We start from the raw sequence: 19,720 nt of genomic DNA, 5'->3' as shown, positions 1-19,720 counted from the left end.
TCCCTGCTTCTATCTTATCTATTTCCTTCATAATTTTAGATGTTTCAATGAGATACCCCCTCATTCTTCTAAAACCCAATCAGTATAGTCCCAGTATACTCAGTCTCTCAATAGACATTGATTCATAGTTAGAATCTTTCTCATTTTCATCGTACATCATTTTGATGAAAACAATGTTCTGGAATTTCCTAATACACCAACAAATAATGAGAAATTAATCAAAATGTGAGGAAAAGTTAACTTTAAATCATGACTCTTTTAACAATGGAACTCATCAGCATACTGTCATGAGAATGTCGATTAAAGAAATGTTTGGCTGCTCATATTACTGCTGTGATGTCAGAGTGTGGGTGGAGCTGGGCTCCCTGTCAGCTTTTTACTTTTGTTTTGGGCTGTTTGCTGCAGAGTGTGTGTTAGTTTCGTTTTCAGTGTTGGAGCTGAAGCCAGACAGAACGGGTGTACTGTTGATCTCTCTGCCATGAAAAGAATATCGCTTGATCATTTGGGGAATTCAGAATTATAAATGTTCTCAGTAGTGAATGTAAACATAATGTGCTTCTGTTAAAAGGTGTTACTTTTGTCTTCCGGCTGTTGTTTGGAACGTTATTAAGGATTACTTAGTGTTGTATTCTTGGGGGGTTGTATTTGAATTAATGGTTGCTAAGATGTTCACTGTATGTTTTTAAAAGGTTAACTTGAGTTCATAGAATAAACACTGTTTTGCTTTAAAAAATACTTTTCCGTTTCTTCTATACAACACCTGTAGAGTGGGCCGTGTGCTCCCCATACCACTATTAAATCTATTAGAAGCTGTAGGTCGTGTGAACTCCATGATACACTTTGGGGTTCTCTAAACCCTGGCCCATAACAATACCACAGTTAGGATTTCAACATGAGAATATATTTAATTCTATATTCTGTATCAGGTGAGTGTCAATAAGGGCTAAACACTAAAGTTGAGAGTAATTAACCAGTCCTCTCTAGCGATGATAACCAATGACTTGAGAATACCACATCAATCTTGATTTTGTTTTTAGTCAAGGTGCTATTTTAATTCTAATGAAGTTTCAACTTTCTTTAAATTAACAATAAAATTAATGTGGAGATCCAGTTCTTGAGATATTCATGGTAGGTATAATAAAACATTTAAACACATTTAGCCCAAAGTTATATTATACATGTGTCGGTGCTTTAATATTAATTTGATATCAACACAACTGTCAAAAGTACAAATTAAATGGCTTCCATTCTGAAACTCTTTAAATACAGTGAATAATATATGGTTTGTGTTCTATACGATCTCTCCACACTAAAGGATATGTTATGGTTACAATTCACTTGTTCTATTTATGCTCAGTAACATTCTAATGAAAACCAACAAGGTCAGGTTTGTCCATCCACAGGGTCCAATGAGCCAAAATTCTAAATGTAGGTAAGATGGGTAAGTAGAGTGGAGGACTCTGCAAGGAGCTGCCTATCAGCAGCAACCGTGGGAGATAAGCAACCTGTGATTGGAGGGCAGCAAACACCAGTGGTGGTCAGCATGATCAGGAAAAAGAGAGGTTTTGTGGGGGACAGGCTGGCTATGGGGCCCCAGGGAGAAGGGACTCAGTCCACAAGTGGATGTGTGGGACAGTGTGAGGGTGTGTGTGTGTGTGATAGAGAGAGAGAGACTATGTGTATGCGAAAGAGAGAGTGTGAGTGTGAGAGAGAGTTTGTGCAAGAGAGACTGTGTGTGAGAGAGAGCATATGACAGAGACAGAGTGGGCTGGATTCTCCCAAGATGGGACTATGTCCCACGCCGGCGTATAAACACCGGTGTTTTACTCCAGAGATTCCTGGAAAAAAGATCAGCTAATTCAATGCCCTGCAGGGGGCTAGCAGGGACCCGGAGTAATTCACACAGCTTTAGCTGCGGATACAGGCTCCCGCACTTCCGGTTCGGAGTCTGCGCATGCGACAGCGGGCGGCCTCCAGCGGCTGCGCCGAGCTCCATAGTGGACTCAGGCCACAGAGCCACACACAAAATTAGACCCCCCCCCCCCCGATCGGCTGTGTGCCCGAGCATCTAACCGCGTGGATCTAACCCCCGACCGCCTATAAGGACCCCCCTGGTGTCCGATCCCCCCGCCCCCCAACCACACCAGTGTGGTAGTCACCACTGATGTATATATTGTATAGAGAGGATGTCGGTGCAGGTGTTCTGTGGTAAGGTCCTGTACTACAGGTACGGGGGTAGTTCCCTGCCTGCTGGCTCCGCCCAGTAGGCAGAGTATAAATATGTGTGCTCCCAGTACAGCAGCCACTTCGCCAGCTGCTGTAGGAGGCCACACATCTTAGTGTAATAAAGCCTCGATTGCATCAAACTCTCGTCTTTGTGTAATTGATCGTGCATCAATTTATTACACTAAGCTTTCAGAAGATGGACCTCCGCATCAAGCCGGATCGCCTGCAGCTGGATCCGCAATCAGACAACGCCAAAAAGGACTTTCAACATTGGCTAGCCTGTTTCGAAGCATAGAAGCTCAGAAGCTCCAGAAGCTCAGAAGATTCAGATCCTCTACACGCGGCTGAGCTCCAATGTCTTTCCACTTATCCAGGACGCGCCGACCTATGCAGATGCCATGGCGCTACTGAAAGAAAACTACGCTCAGCGGACTAACACGCTCTATGCCAGGCACATCCTCTCCGCTCGCCGTCAACTTCCCAGTGAGTCAGTGGAAGATTTCTGGCGTGCCCTGATTCCCCTAGTTAGAGATTGTGACTGTCAGGCCGTCACGACCACGGAACACTCAAACGTGCTCATGAGAAATGCTTTTGTCACAGGGATAGGGTCCGATTACATCTGACAGCGCCTCTTAGAAGGGGCCACGCTCGACCTCGTGGAGACAAAAAAGCTAGCGCTCTTGCTTACGGTTGCTTCGCGCGATGTCCGTTCATTCATGGCACTGCGACAACGAATGAACGGACATTGCGCAACAATCACCAGGCAGGAATGTTCCCTTCCAGTCGGGAACACTTCAGCAGTCAAGGGCATTCAGCCTCTGATCTCTGGGTAAGCGTTCTCCAAGGCGGCCTTCAGGACGCGTGACAACGCAGAATCGCCGAGCAGAAACTTATAGCCAAGTTCCACGCACATAAGTGCGGCCTCAACCGGGACCTGGGATTCATGTCGCATTACATTCATCCCCCACCATCTGGCCTAGGCTTGCAAAATCCTACCAACTGTCCTGGCTTGAGACAATTCACACCTCTTTAACCTGGGGTTACCCCTATCTCTGGATCTGTAAAGACTTGATTACCTGCAAATGCTCGCATTCTAAGCATTGTCTGTCATCTTTGAATTTGCCTATATATATGTTTCTGGAACATACCTCTTCATTCACCTGAGGAAGGAGCAGTGCTCCGTAAGCTAGTGTTTGAAACAAACCTGTTGGACTTTAACCTGGTGTTGTAAGACTTCTTACTGTACGTCCACAGCGACAGAGGATCCTCATTCATGAGCGATGAGCTGTGTCAGTTCCTGCTCAACAGGGGCATTGCCTTGAGCAGGATGATCAGCTATAACCCCCGGGGAAACGGACAGGTGGAGAGGGAGAATAGGACAGTCTGGAGGATCGTCCAACTGGCCCTACGATCCAGAAATCTCCCGACCTCCCGCTGGCAGAAGATCCTTCCCGACGCCCTGCACTCCATTCGGTCGCTCCTGTGCACCGCGACTAATGAAACACCCCATGAACGTCTCTTTGCCTTCCCTAGGAAGTCGCTCCCGACTTGGCTCGCAGCTCCAGGACCCCTACTCCTCCGTAAACACGTACGACTCCACAAGGCGGACTCGTTGGTTGAGAGGGTACAGCTACTTCACGCCAACCCACAGTGCGCCTACATAGCGTACCCCGACGGCTGCCAAGATACTGTCTCCCTCAGGGACCTGGCACCCGCTGGTTCCCCACACACACCCCTCCTCCGACCCGGCGCCACCCTCCCCTCCCCCGGCGCACCCCACCGCAGCCCCCGCTGTTGGACAATCTGTCCCCCCCTTGCCCATACCCAAGGATGAAGAGGATTTTGACATGCTCCCGGAGTCACCGAAGACCAAAGCGACACAGGAATCACTGCCAGCACTGCGGTGCTCTCAACGACAGATCAAGGCTCCGGACCGACTGAATCTGTAACCTGACCTGGACTTTTAAAACACCATCCCTCTGTACATAACTTTCCCCTCCACCCCACTGGACTCAATTTGTTTTGCTCTCTGTACTTTGGAAAGTCTACCTGTATATAGTTCTCCACCACCCCGCCGGACTCAATCTTAACAGGGGTGAATGTGGTAGTCACCACTGATGTATATATTGTATATAGAGGATGTTGGTGTAGGTGTTTTGTGGTAAGGCCCCTATATCAGAGGTAAGGGGGTAGTTCCCTGCCTGCTGGCTCCGCCCAGTAGGCAGAGTATAAATATGTGTGCTCCCAGTACAGCAGCCACTTCTCCAGCTGCTGTAGGAGGCCACACATCTTAGTGTAATAAAGACTTGTTTGCATCCTACTCTCGTCTTTGTGTAATTGATCGTGTATCAGCCAGCATCCCGACCGGCAATATGTGGTTAGTTCCACGCCGTTGGGAACTCGGCCGGTTGGGAGCAGAGGATTGCTGGACAGGTCTCTGCCAATGGACCCCAGCCACATGGCATACTCTGTGATCACACCGATTCTTGGGTCCTGGAGAATCGCCGTAGCGGTGCCGATTTCGGCGTGAAAGTGAATACTCCACCCCCGCACCGAACACAATTTTGCCGTAGGGCTGCCGGGAATCCAGCCCAGTGTGTGTGAGAGAGACAGTATTTGAGAGAGAGGAAGTGTGAGAGAGGATGCTTGTGTGTGAGAGGGAGAGTGTGTGAATGGGAGAGCGTGAGAAAGAGAGAGAGTGTGTGAGAGAATGTGTGCGACAGAATGTTAGAGAAAGAGTGTAAGAGAAAGTGTGTGTGAGAGAGAGAGAGAGAGAGTGTGAGAGAGAATGCGTGAGAGTGTGAGAGGGAGACTGCGAGAAGGAGATTGTGCAAAGAAGAGTGTGAGAGAAAAAGTATGAGAGACTGAGTGTGCAAAAGTGTGTTTGTGGGAGAGAGGGAGGGAGTATGTGAGAAAGTGTGTGTATGAGAGAGCCTCGGTTCTCACTTACCCCCAATCCCACATACCATAACATACCCCATCCACTCACACAGCAGGTGAGGGGGAGTACGTGAAGACCCTGAGACTGGGAATGAACCAAATAGGCACACTATCACCCTCTAATTGCCATCTTTATTAATTAATCATTTTTTTAAATGATCAATTTATTGCTTTATTTTTGCTCAACAAGTTATTTATTTTCTTTATACCTCAGCCATTTTTTTGAAATTCATGTTTATTGTCTCTCAAATTTTATCTTTTTGAAATTTACTCGTGGGCCCCTTGAGGGAGAAAGAAATGTAAATGTACCCCCCCCCCTCCCCCCACCCACCCACCCCACCTCAGTCAAAAGGTTGGACAAGTCTAAATTAGAGGGGCCTTAGCCCATTTTTAATGACTTAACTGAGGAGTTTAGAAATTGTGTACGTCATTCCTCTTCAGAAGCAGATTTTGAAAGCACTGTTAAATTGCCAAAGGCAAAATCCTTGCTTAAGTTGTTCTGATTCTTAAATTGTGCCTCAAGCTAAAAATGAGGAAACATCAGTTAAAAAGAAAATTACATAACGTATAAGGTGAAACTTCTCCACATTCCAAACTATGATAAAAGTATGTAAAAGTATGTATTTGGGCAGCACGGTAGCATGGTGGTTAGCACAATTGCTTCACAGCTCCATGGTCCCAGGTTCGATTCCCGGCTTGGGTCACTGTCTGTGTGGAGTCTGCACATTCTCCCTGTGTCTGCGTGGGTTTCCTCTGGGTGCTCAGGTTTCCTCCCACAGTCCAAAGATGTGCAGGTTAGGTGGCTTGGCCATTCAAAATTGCCCTCAGTGTTGGGTGGGGTGACTGGGTTGTGGGGATTGGGTAGGGTGCTCTTTCAAAGTGCCGGTGCAGACTCGATGGGCCGAATGGCCTCCTTCTGCACTGTAAATTCTATGAAAAGCACATTGATTCAGTAGCCTGTGTATTTTATTTCAAATGTGACAACTTCAATATTTACTTTGTCTATAAATAACGACATATTTAATTTCATTTTTTAAAAAACCGTTTTGTCAAACACTTGGTATGTTTATTTTGGGTAAAAAGAACGAGAGCTAAATAAAGTAAACTTTGCTCAGTTGAGTAAAAATAGAAACATCGCTTCCCTGACAAAATAGCCTGAAACCGTGACTTGGTGTATTTTGACAAATGGAAAATATTTGAATGTTTCTTCCGCACTTCTATTAGACCACGTGCTGTCCCGAGATTAGAGGATGAATCATATCTTCAATTATTGCTTGGCGTTTGCTCTTCCCAGAAGTGCGGTGCACATTTCGAAAGCGGGGTTTGGAAACTCCTTTTGTTCCCAGTTACAACAATTTGCTTTGCAACAGCTCTCCCTAGTTCCTTCTTGGAAACTCAATGTCCACTTTCACAACAGACCCAAGTGATGTGGGTACGGGAAGAAACCAGTCGAAAACTTTTTGTGTTGCATCCGTCTCAAATGTTCAAGGTCTCCTTGGCTCGGATTGATTTCCGCGACTCAATGAAATGTTTATTATTGATAATAATAACAAGAACAGAAAGTGCTGGGAACGCTCTGCGGGGAGGGGAATCGAGTTAATAGGAACTCCTTTTATTTCAATGGCATGTTTATTATTCCTGGTAACCAGTTTGCCTTGGTGGAACTCCTACAGGAACACGTAAGGGGGGTGTTTTTTAATCCGCAATTGCATTGATAGAAAAGTTCTCTGAGGAAAGAGCTGGGGTTGCAATGTGCAGTACGCTGCTGCTCCAGACGATGGCGCCGCCAGCTCTTTTGGCCAAGTCTCCAGCAGTGGAATGAGGGGGAGGAGCTGCTATGTTACTTCTTGGCAATTTACATGGAATTATATTCATCCCAGCCCCTCTAAAATAGACCGGTGAACTGAGAGGCATTCTTCTCAGAGGCATTAATCCTGGTGCATTCCGGGCAGACACTGCAGATGTCGCTCTGCACAGAGTTCCATATTTGAGTAAATGGCACTTTTATCAAAGTTACAGCCCTTTCCTTCAAGTTCCGGGACTGAGTCTTTTTAAAAAATATATACATCTAGCATTAGGCAGGGCAGGCGTGAATGAAACAACCCGGTCAGGGAGGGACGGCAGATAATGGACACAAGAGTTCAACATCCACATTGAGACTGGTGGGCAGTTTGTAGGAGCCAGTTCATAGCAAGGAGACGGTAACACGGTGTGAACGAAAGGGAGAATGACATTACAGAGACGTTGACAGATGCAGATTACTGGAAGAGTGTGCGGACCGCGGCTGCCTAATATTTTATGAATCAAGGACAACGTGCCACGTTTCTGAATCATTGCCTCTTCCCAGGGCCAGTGGAATAGCTCGGGTTAGCTCGCCTGCGATATTAACAAGTTTCTTTCACCTTCTAAGAATGAAAACACCGAATCAGACACCCCCAGAACAAATTTGAAATCAATACCCGTAAAGGAGCGTACTCTTTAGACACTTCCCTTTTCTGGCAATTGGCCCATTTTTTTTTCTTTTTGAATCACATTGTTACCAGAACTAATGCATTTCCAGGAACGCGAGGGGGAGGAGCTTCAGCTCCCTATAAAAGGCAAGCTCTCAAAGCCAGTCTGCTAGAAGGTATCAGAGAGATCGTGATCAGCACCGCTATAGAGGAGTCTGGCAGCCATCTAATCGACCCACACACAAACACATAAACTTTATCGACTTCTTGAAATACATTTCAAAGGGCATTGATTTGAGAGGAGCCAAGCAGACGGAGTGCCTCTGTACGTAAAGCATCTGTGTGGCTCCCACAACTGGGAAGAACTACCTTTGAGTCCCGCTCCACTGCTAGACCCGAGGCAACTTCATTCATCAGCCTGAATTAAAGGATACCACTTTGATCCGATCATAATAAAGGGGAGCTCTAGTTGGAGGTAAGCTGCCTGACTTTTCACTCTAGATTTGGAAATGCAGTCTGGAACGCACTTTGTACGGGATTAACCTGGAGTTGTATTTTTTTTTGTTGGGAGCGATTAATAAACTCGAGGAGTTACGAGGGAGGGTTTCTGCATCAAATTGTGTGTGTGCATTTAGAGTTTAAGTACGGGAAAACGATCAAAGTAACAAGTAAAATTGGGACGGATGGTGCTGGAAACACTCAGCTGCTTAAGAGGGTATCTGGAGAGAAAACGATTCAACTTTCCCCCTTCGTCCTGAGGGGGGAGTGCAAGTCTGAGACCTTCGTCTATTTCACATCCCCAGATCCAGTTGAATAAGTTCAGCATTTTTCTTTTTGGGGAAAATAGCATCCTGTTGGGAAATAGGTCCACCTTGGGTAGCACGTTCCAGTTGTACATTACATTTAAACACGTTCCAGTATCAATTATTAATTGAATGTTTTTTTTTTGCTCTTCTGAACAGGCGCTGGAAACCTATCAACAAGCCACTTATGCTTTAGCAGAACTTTACGAATTCTCCCGGAAATTCCAATTTCAGGACTTATCTGCAATGGTAACACACAGTAAATTTGACGGGATGAGCCGTCCTGTCGATGTGCCGAACCAGAGACTCTCTTACCGCCTGAAGACATTTGCTTCCAAAACCGAATACAACCTAATCGTGAACACTGTGCGGAAACTCAAAGAGAGCGGTTTCTACTGGAGTACAATGAATGGGGGCGAAGCAAACATCCTCCTCAGCTCCGAATCAGTTGGAACGTTTCTAATCAGGGACAGCTCGGACAATAAACATTTCTTTACTCTTAGTGTTAAAACAGAATCAGGTACCAAAAACCTGCGTATACAGTGTGAAAACTGCTCATTTTTCTTGCAAACGGACGCTAAGAGCACCCAGACTGTTCCTAAGTTTGACTGTGTGTTAAAATTGATCCACCATTATATGCCTTCAAAACCTACAGACTCAGGGAATGTGAAAAGAGTCTATTACATTTACTCTGGGGGTGACAAAATCCCTTTGGTGCTTTCCAGACCCCTTTCCTCTAGTGTTTCAACACTGCAGCATTTGTGCAGGAAAACTGTAAATGGACATGTGGAGGTGTCTAGCAAAGTGGAAGAATTGCCTATGCCTGTCAGACAATTCCTACAGGATTACGATGCCCCGGTCTAATCCTTAAATCGCCATATGGACTATCAGACACATACACCTGGCCTCGTGGCTGGATATCTAAGCTTGAAGAAACGGGAACATTTGCACTCATTTTTTTATTTATAACAAATTTCAATAATTTATAATAAAATGCACTATTTTTAATGACAACAGAATTGCATGCTTTATTTCTGAAATATGTGCCCTGTTGTTTGCGATTTTTTTTCAATCACACAGTTTTAAGACACCTGGTGGAAACATACCAAAGGCTAAATGCAATTCCAAGTGTAGATAACTCCCTCCCCTCCCTGCTTTTACTTTGTCAGTGTTTAGGGACCTCCATCAGAAGGGGGCATCCATCAGGAAAAAGCACAGACTGCTTTCAGGTAGCCTCCAACGATGTATATCTCCGCTAATTGAAGGGCTTCCAGTTGATATTACTGTTTAGCACGCTGTCCACTTCTAGCCCAATGTAAGGTAGAAACATCCTAACAGGATCCACCCATTCTGATTGTGGTGTCTAGAGTAGATAGCACTATCAGACTATTTAAAATGCACTGATATAGCATGCTCACATTTCATTAAGATATTTGAAGCATCACATATTTCCGTTGCTTTGGAAGCACTGTGAAAAAAAGTGATCTTTGTACTCCAATATTTTAATTTATTACTGCAAGAGTTAAAGCAAACTAATATGTAAACAGAGGCAAATATTCAAGACCTGGACTTGGCATGTTTAAAGACGTTCAGTCCTGCATATTGTTTTAACAAATTCAAGTGCTCCTATTCTATGCAAAGGCTTCTCTGAAACAAACAGGCTTGCATTCAAAGAATCGCCCATCTGTTTTCACACGTTTATTTCCTGTAATGCTTAACCAGTGGCCAGAGTTTCTGCATAAACAGCTCACTGTGCTTTCTATGAATTAAGAAGCTTTTACATAGTTGGAAAGGGGCTGAGATATTAAGTGATATATATTTCTTCATACATAATAATTTTAATAATTCTAAGAAAGGGATTTTAAACCACCTATTATACATCTTTTCCATTAAGATTCTAAGTTTTAAGCTATATTTAAATTGATGTTTCTGAGAAAAGCAAACTAACTTGGCTTCATTAGGCTCCTGACATTTAATGGACAGCAGTGGAATCCCATGAACACATTATCACAAGTCCTATGGTACTCTGAGCTGTGCATGTGATCTCCGTAAAATGCTGCCCAATTTACAATTTTTTCATTCAGCATTGCTTCAAAAGCCTATAACAGCCAATATCAGTTTAAGCAGAATCTTCTGTGCGATCTATTTTTATGGTCATACTAAGTGCTTAAAGGCTGAGTTTGTGATGCAAGCTATAACTTACATTGACCTCAGCTAGTTTGCTTATGAAGAAAGAGCTTCTAACAGCTGGTAGTTACCCAGAAACAGCTGAAAGCTCCCGTCATTGGTACCGTGTTGATGATTATGCTCAAATCAATAGCTGTTCACTCAAGCCCTCAGCAATGTAATCCCCTTCATCTCAGGCAGCAACATCAGTCAGTTCTTGCTTGATGGAAATGTGTTCTTTTGAAATCAATTTATGCTTGTGCCAGTAATCACTTGCTGCTATCTGCACAAATGTGAATGACTGGGAATGCTGATAAAGTTTAATAGTTGTGGTCGTGTGGTTTGATTGTGTACACTGCATAAGCTTTTCCACTGTGCTGTAAGAATTACAATTAGCAAACACGGGAAATGTAAATACATTATTAAATATCTAATCTATCTCAAAATACTAATTTTCCTAGAGAAAATTATAGTCGAGTCTAGATTTAGGAAAAAATATTAGAAACCGCATATTCATTAACTTCCATCTGAACGAATGTATAAAGATTCTGTTTGAATGGAATGCACGACAATGTATACAACACTGCAATGGTTGACAGACATGCTGCTTTTCCTGTATAAATTCAAGGACAAATTATTAGTCTTGTTTGCTTTCTATATTTCACTAGTGATCAATGTATTGAACACATACGTAGTGCTGGCGGATGTGAACTACCCACACCCAAGGTCTGTTTTGGATCTGGCTCCTTTCCAAACTGACCTTAACTGACAGTGAATTCTATTACAAAATTATTGCTTCCCATCATGTTAAATTACATTAACTGTTGCATTCAGTTACTTATGATATGAATTCAGCAGCAATTTTCCAGTTAAAGGCCCTGGGTAACCCAGTAAGGTATTTATTGACATCAGATGTTTTTTCCACTGGATAAGAATGTAAGATATTCTAGACCAACTTTCGAGATTAATACTGAGTACTGGAATAAAGTAGAAAATAATGTTCTGTCCTGCTCAGTTTCATAAAAGCTCAATGAGGTAAGTAACATAATAGCTACATTCAGCAACCATTCTTCACTGCATGTGTAAAGTTAGGCTATGTGGGATTCCAGTTCTCTTCACTATTTTAAAGTAGGTTACTTATGCTTACTCAAGGTAAATATTGCAAATATCGCAAATTCCCATACCAGCCTCCCTGAACAGGCGCCGGAATGTGGCGACTAGGGGCTTTCCACGGTAACTTCATTTGAAGCCTACTTGTGACAATAAGCGATTTTCATTTCATTCCAAATAAAAAGACAGAAGTGATGCTTCAATGAGATAATTTGTTGAACACTTGAGGTTGACGACCAGGAAATTCCCAAGGTTTGTACCCTAGGCTGTTCAATTAATGGATCTCGTCCAGGTTGGTTTTGGCGTTCTGCAACTTAACACTTCACCCTCGAGTTGAGGAAAGGATAATTCTGGTCAACATGCAGTAATCCTGGTGTAAACATATGAATGTTTATACACCTAAGTGTGTGTGTGTGTGTGTGTGTGTGAAATGTCTGGGGAGGATAGGATGAGGCTCGCCTATGATGACCGCTTCAGTTAACTACCATGCAGACATTCATTAAGGCTCGCAGATGAACAATCACATCTTGGTAAGCATGTGTAACTCGCAAAAGTGGATCAATACTCCAGCAATTCAGTGGAGATGCGGGATGGTGAAAATTCTTAAGCCAGAGGGGCAAAACGCGTGAAGACACTCACATAAATGTGCAAAGAAAGATTGATGTCAAGCGATGAGAAAGTGAAGTACAGCAAGAGATATATTAGCTCTTAATCTTAACTTTCAGTTAACATGTCTCAAATTACTTCCTTTAACACGAAGGTAACTCCAATAATAAGATATCGTTTTAAATGGAAGATTTGTCCGGAATCTCCTGCAGTGTGAGAGTTTTCAACTTGGAGCTTGACCCTTGCCCCTGATCCCCAGCTAATAACTGGAAGTTGCGCTAACAGGGGGCTAAATCCTTGTTTTTGGATTATGGACTGCATATAGTGTAATGAGCACCTTCTAATGAAAAGCAGAAATAAATCCAATTTCTTTTCGCCCAATAATTATTATGATATTAGCTCCTCCTCTTAAGACTTCGTCAGACATTAAGCTATTCCGTATCTTCCAGCTATGAAAAGTATTTGAAATCCACAAGAGTCAGTTCCCAGTTCTCATTCACTGTTTATCTACTGTAAAGGAGGTTCCTTTGACGTAGTTTACTACTCAGCACGCCCCCCAATGTTCGGTTACCATAGCTGCAAAGCAAATGTAAGCACAGCTGTTTATTCACAGCAAATACCAGGAAACCACAGTGAAACTCTAGTCTCAGTTGGACCGTCCAACTGCAGACTTCTGCAATTCAATAGAGGGCTGTCTCAGACTGCGGGAAGGCTGGATCCTGAGGAATATGCTTAATATTAATCCAAAACTTTAGTTATTTTCACAGAACAGCTGTCAGGTATTGAGTTCAACCAAGTCTCGGTTTAAATCGAACAATAATGAACAGACTACTGGCATTGCGGGCGTGTGCACAGCTTGCATATGACTTTAACCCGCATTTAGTTCCTAATATTACTAATCTTCTCAATAATTTGTCGGTGTGCATCAATTCGATGGGTCGAAAGGCCTCCTTCTGGACCGCAATGACTCTATGGTGTGTGTTTCAGGGAAACTAGTCTTTTGCTGTGTACGGTTATGTTCTTTTCTTTGTGCGTTTAGCTGGAATTGTTGCACTGAATCATCAAACATCGCCAGGCAGCGGCAGAAAAAGTTCCCAAAATGATGGCGAAGTCATCAGATGTCTCCTTGGGAACGGTTCCTTTTGCTTACAAAACATATGTGTGACTGAACAGTGGACTGAGCCAGAGGGTGGGGAGGGCTGATGAGTGCACGCATTTCCTGTTAGTCACAGGGAACACAGGACAGTCTTTCCAGAGAGCTGTAACGAAAAGGACAGAGAGGCTGTGAAACTGGACCGAGGAAAGCTACAGGACGGGAGTGTCCATTCTCCTCCCAACAACAAAAAAATGATTCCAGAGTAAAACACGGTTTGCTTCTGGCTGGAACTAACACTAACTGATACAAAGTCTAAGCACTGTTCAGCTACTGCACCGGAAACCTCTTAAGGGTGTAAACTGTCCATGCATACAGGGCATACAAAATAATCTATGAACAATGAATACATATATGATAATTATATATATATATTCAATATATGGACACATATTTAATATAGATGTGTTAGAGTTCTTGAGACGTAATATATACTTAATTCTCTTGCCTTCCCCTTGTTTTTCTGAGGACAGTAAGAAGTCTTACAACACCAGGTTAAAGTCCAACAGGTTTGTTTCAAATTTAGCTTTCAAATTACTAGCTGTGTTCTGAAAGCTAGTGATTTGAAAGAAACCTGTTGGCCTTTAACCTGGTGTTGTAAGACTTCTTACTGTGCCCACCCCAGTCCAACGCCGGCATCTCCCCATCTTGTTCTGAGGACGTAATGGTGGGCTGCCTTCTTGAATCACAGCACTTCATGTAATGAAAGTGCTCCCCTAATTCTGTTGTGTAGGTACTTTCACGACTTTGCTCCAACAATAATGAAGGCATGACTATGCCGGCTTGATGTGTGGAGAGAAAGTTAGAGGTAAATATGCTGCCATGCCCCTGCTGTCCTTATCCATTTAAATGGTGGTGTTTGGGTGGTATGCCAATATATCTGGGTATAGAGGGGCTTTCTGTTGAGGAGAGGTTGAGTAGGTTGGGCCTGTACTCATTACAGTTCAGAAGAATAGGAGGCAACCTTAATGAGACATTTACTAATCTCAGGGGGCTTGACAGGGTAGATGCTGTGAGTATGTTTCCCTTTGTGTGAGAGTCCAGGACCAGAGGGCATAATCTCAGAGTAAGGGATTTAAGACAGAGATTCGGAGGAATTTCTTCTCTCAGAGGGTAGTGAATCTGTAGAATTCTTTACCGCAGAGAGCTGTAGAGGCTGGGTCGTTAAGTTTTGTTCAAGGCTGAGATAGATTTTTCATCAGTAAGTGAATCAAGGTTTTGGGGATAAGGAGGGAAGGTGGAGTTGAGGATTATCTCATCAGATCAGTCATGGGGGATTTTCACAGTAACTTCACTGCAGTGTTTTATTTTAAATGAATGGCAGAGTGGGCTCGATGGTCCAAGTGGCGTACTTCTGCTGCAACATCTTAACATCTTATATCAGTCTTTGCAAATATAACCAAAATAAAATATATGTTCTGCCATTATGAAATCAGATGTAAGCTGCATATGTAACTGTGATGATGGTATTATATTCCAATATTTAGTCAAACTAAACTTGTGCATTGTTAAATCCAAAGATGCCTGATAAACCTAGTCCATTACAATTGGTGAGTTCACACAGAGGAATGCCTAACTCTGTTTTCTCTGTAGATTACGGCACACAGTTTGGAATTTGATGTGCGCATTGTGGGTGGAGAGGGGTTGAGGGGGCAGTTCATTTCACAGATGGATTTGATTTGAGTGGTCAGAGGGACGTAGGAGTTTAGGTCTGGTTTACTGTGGATGTACTTTTACAACAAATATTTTGAATTACACATGCCTTTTTTCCATCCTCTATCCAAATAGTGAGAACAATGCTTTACTGTAGTACAATGCTTTACGGTAAATTGGAACTGAAGGGTCTAGCTACAATCGGGGAATGGAAACAGAACACACTGGTGATTTTTTTTTGAGTTACTGATAATGGTTTTAACATAAAGCTGTCCATAAAGGCTCGTTTTTATGCCAGGGCTTGTGCAATAAGAAGGAACCATGCCGCAACTTTGTACCAGAATCCTGCTTTGTTTTCTCACAGGGGAAATGGGCTGAGATTTCCTCACCCCTAATGCATTAGAGTCTCATTAATAAGAATCTTTAGTGTCACAAGCAGGTTTACATTAACACTGCAATGAAGTTACTGTGAAACATTTCAAAACAAAGTAAATGAAGTTGGCTTCTGCCTCTCCAGCAATTGGCAGGGTTCAGCCTAGAAAGATGACATAATTGCTGAAGGCGTGTGAATGTGTCTCTAATTCACTTGTCTCTCAGTCCGGAAGAAAGTCTCAAACACGTTCGTACTTTAGAATATTCTTTATTGCGATCGGGGCCGCTCTTTAGGTATTCCGAAGAAACACCTCTGAGAGTGCCAAAGTTTTGCTCAAAACATCCTGTCTTTATATGTTTTTTAAGGGGCTGTCCTTTACATTCACTTGAGCTTGCCCCCATTACAAAGCATAGCTTGTTTTTGCCATAGTTTCGATACATGATTAACTTGTTATTGCCATCATTTCAATACATGATTTTACAGACTTTGAAGTTATCTATTGGCACATGAGTATATAGCAATTTTAGCAAAAACAGCAGGTGTTTAGCGACAGTATCAATGGCTCCCACATTTCATATTCCGTCATCCAGCCATCTTCCTTGTTTCTTAAGGCTATTTGGCTTACAGTCATGAGTCGGCTCACAAATTCAATAATAACTCCCTTATTTGTAACTTTCCACTAATGTGTCCCATTAATTCTGGCTTGTTCTAGCTATTAACCCTTGCTTCACATTCTTATTTCCCCCTTTGATCATTCCATGATCACACAGCCCTCAGGCACTTATCCTTGAGAGTCTGAGGAATTCCTCCGGGAAATCATCCTTTGGTCCAATGTCCTCATACACATTTCCGGCATCTACTAAGTCCTGCTTGTCTAACTGGGGAAGCCGCTGCAGCATCTGTGGCATCACAGAGGTGCCTAAACGATTACAAAAGCATTTAACACAGGTTACAATAATACATAGCAAAATGCAAATAACGATAAAGATAATAAATCCATGAAACAGATAGGTGGTCCAGGAACTAGACCACAGCCCTCCCCACCAGTCGTTCGAGGAGGACTGGCGGAGCCTCTTTACCCCATCCCTAATGTGGTCCACTAGGTGAGTAATGTTCTCCGAGCTATCAGGGATATAAGTACAGCACTCAGAACCCACTACAGCACACATACCTCCCTCATTGGCGATGAGGTAGTCTAGAGCCATGTAGTTCTGTAAGGCAACCGTCCGAACAGCTACTAACTCTGCGCTGAGCTCACTGAGTCCTTCCGCGGTATCATTAGCCACCTGCTCCAATATGGTGGGGGGTGGGGGTTAGTGGTGGGAGGGGGTAGGGGTGGGGGGGTGGGGGGGGGGGGGGTGGGGGGGGTAGGGGTGGGGGGTAGGGGTGGGTAGGGGTGGGGGGGGGTAGGGTTGGGGGGTAGGGGTGGGGTGGGGGGAGGGTAGGGGGGTGGGGGGTAGGGGTGGGGGTAGAGGTAGGGGGGTAGGGGGGTCGGGATAGGGGTAGAGGTAGGGGTAGGGGGTAGGTGTAGGGGTAGGGGGCAGCGGCGTGTAGAGGGGGGGGGGCGATGGTGCGTTGGCCCCAGGCATCCATTGGATGGGGGCATCATCAGACCTTCCTCAAGGCTCCCCTTCCTCCCAGCTGCCTTGTCTTTGTTTGAGAGAGAGAGAGAGAGAGGGAGATTGTGGGGACAGACAGAGAGAGAGAGGCAGAGAGAGGGAGTCCCGTCCGTCCTCTGGCTGAGAGCAGGGCTTTGGTGAGTATATTGCAATCTGCCTAAACCCAGGAATATTGCCTGGTTAGAATGCAGAGAGAAATGCTGGGATCCCGGGGTGGGAGATGTGTCTGGATTTGTCTATTTCTGCTTCAACCACTGCGATTTCAGGTCAGTTTCACAACAACAGGAAAAACACGCGGAGAGAGAGGGAAAAACTTTTGGCAAAGTTTCTGGGTTCTGCCTTTATAATTCACAGCGCAGAAAGGGTTCTGCCCCACCTCCTGATTACTGCTAGGGGGCCTGTACATAACTCCCATCAGGGTCTTTTTTCCTTTACGATTCTTCAGCTCTACCCACACAGATTGGATTGGATTGGATTTGTTTATTGTCACGTGTACCGAGGTACAGTGAAAGGTATTTTTCTGCGAGCAGCTCAACAGATCATTAAGTATATGAAAAGAAAAGGAAATTAAATACATAATAGGGCAATACAAGGTACACAATGTAACTACATAAGCACCATCATCGGATGAAGCATACGGGGGTGTAGTGTTGATGAGGTCAGTCCATAAGAGGTTCATTTAGGAGTCTGGTAACAGGGGGGAAGAAGCTGTTTTTGAGTCTGTTCGTGCGTGTTCTCAGACTTTTTTTATCTCCTGCCCGACGGAAGAATTTGGAAGAGTGAGTAAGCCGGGTGGGAGGAGTCTTTGATTATGCTGCCCGCTTTCCCCAGGCAGTGGCCTTCTGGCACTATATCGCATCTTGCTATCGATTTAAGTTCATTCTTTACTAATGATGCAATCCCGCTCCCTCTGCTCATCTGCATGTCCTTTCAATAAGACCCAGATCCTTGGATATTTAGATCCCAGCCCCGATCCCCTTGCAGCCACATCTCTGTGACGCTCCCAGCATCGTACCCGCCAATTTCAATGTACGCAACAAGCTCACTTACCTTGTTTCGTCTACCGTGTGCATTTAGGTACAACACCCTCAGTCCTGCATTGACCACCCCCCTTCTCATAGTTGTCCCCTTTTTTGCTGAAGTTGGATTCCCGCTGCTTTCCATACTCTCTGCTCTATTGCGTGTTCTGAAAACTTTACTAACCTCTCCTGAGCCCCTCGTCAAAAGTCATCATTAACCTACACTCTCACCTTCTCCTTTAACTTTGGTTTTTGAATTTTCCATATAACTGAACCCTCCCTCCACCATTATTTTGTTGAAAGGCACCATGAAAGGCACTGTACAAATATGAGTTCTCTCTTTCATGCCAGTACCATGTAATTTCATGTACTTTTTACTCTGAAGTGTGTGAAATGACAATAACAGAGGCTTTAATTTCAGTATTATTTTTAATATTAACCATTCTTTAGTAAAAAGAACACAAATTAATTCTTGGAATAACTGCAGCTTCAGTAACAAGTGACTACACTGCCAAAGAGAACTTCAATTGTCTGGAACCAACTGATAAAAACAATAACCTGCATAGTGAAGTGTCGTTTTGCAAGAAAGTTATGTATGAAAACCGTGACAATCGGTGAGAACTGGTGATAATAGGGCTTGAATTTCCCAGAAACAGACTAACACTTTGTTGTGCCTTGTGATGAGTCATGTGGTCTCCTATTACATCGATCGCGGTATCAGAAATTGTTGGTGTTCGCCAGCGAAGTATCACAATGTCGTAGAATGGCACCACGCAGTACCTGTGCTGGCATCTTGAAGGAGCTGTCCAACTGGCCAAACCTCTCTGAGTTACAGTTTAACCTTCTTAATTTGCAAGCACATTGCACATCTTTGACCCCATACTTTATTTGTTTTGACCTTTAGACAGCTGGGGACTTGCTCACATTTCCTTTCAGGCCTTTGTTAAATAACATTGTATGTCTCCACTGCCGTGAATCTACTCCGCCCATTTAAACTTTATGATAATCTGTTCCGGCCTTTGGTGCCTATCTATGAGCTGCTGCTGTTTTATTTTTCTGGACTCTGCTCCATGTTTCTCAGCTCCATTCTGCTCCTGTGTTGCACCCTAGACAGAATTTCCTTTTCACCTGGCTCAAATCCCATTTCTCTGCTTGTTCACGGCCTTTTGTACAAATGCAACAATTGGTGGTGCTTTCTACGGGCACTGAATTCTCTGCTGCGAACATCCGGATTAGGAGCACCCCCCTCGAGCACCATTTAGTAAAATCATGGCCGATAATTTTTTAAATATAAATTTAGAGTACCGAATTTTTTTTTCGTTTCAGGGGCAATTTCACGTGGCCAATTCGTCACCCCTTTGCTTACCAAGAATCTATTCACCTTTGCCTTAAAAATATTCAAAGACTCTGCTTCCACAACCATGTATATATATATTTTTATATAGAATACCTATAGTGCAGAAGGAGGCCATTAGCTCCATCAAATCTGCCCCAACCCTTCAATGAGCAGTCTACCCAGAGGTGAGTTCCGACTCACAACCCTCTCAGAAAAGAAATTTTGCCTCATCTCCATACAATGGGTGACCCCTTATTTTTAAACAA

The 19,720-nt window shown here is 43.8% G+C and overlaps 1 protein-coding gene across 1 annotated transcript; it reads left to right on the top strand.

Moving 5' to 3' along the window:
• The first annotated feature begins 7,766 nt into the window (after positions 1-7,766).
• LOC119953483 (suppressor of cytokine signaling 3-like) lies at positions 7,767-9,433 on the top strand. The gene is made up of 2 exons (XM_038777814.1): positions 7,767-8,091; positions 8,579-9,433. Exon 2 carries the CDS (start codon positions 8,666-8,668, stop codon positions 9,281-9,283), a length of 618 nt encoding a protein of 205 aa, XP_038633742.1. The 5' UTR covers positions 7,767-8,091; positions 8,579-8,665; the 3' UTR covers positions 9,284-9,433.
• The last annotated feature ends 10,287 nt before the right edge of the window (positions 9,434-19,720 follow it).

The sequence above is a fragment of the Scyliorhinus canicula genome, chromosome 18, assembly GCF_902713615.1.
Source record: "Scyliorhinus canicula chromosome 18, sScyCan1.1, whole genome shotgun sequence".
NCBI classification, from domain to species: Eukaryota; Metazoa; Chordata; class Chondrichthyes; order Carcharhiniformes; family Scyliorhinidae; genus Scyliorhinus; species Scyliorhinus canicula.
Note: the sequence above shows the minus strand (reverse complement) of the source record. Positions and strands in the feature narration are given on the sequence as shown.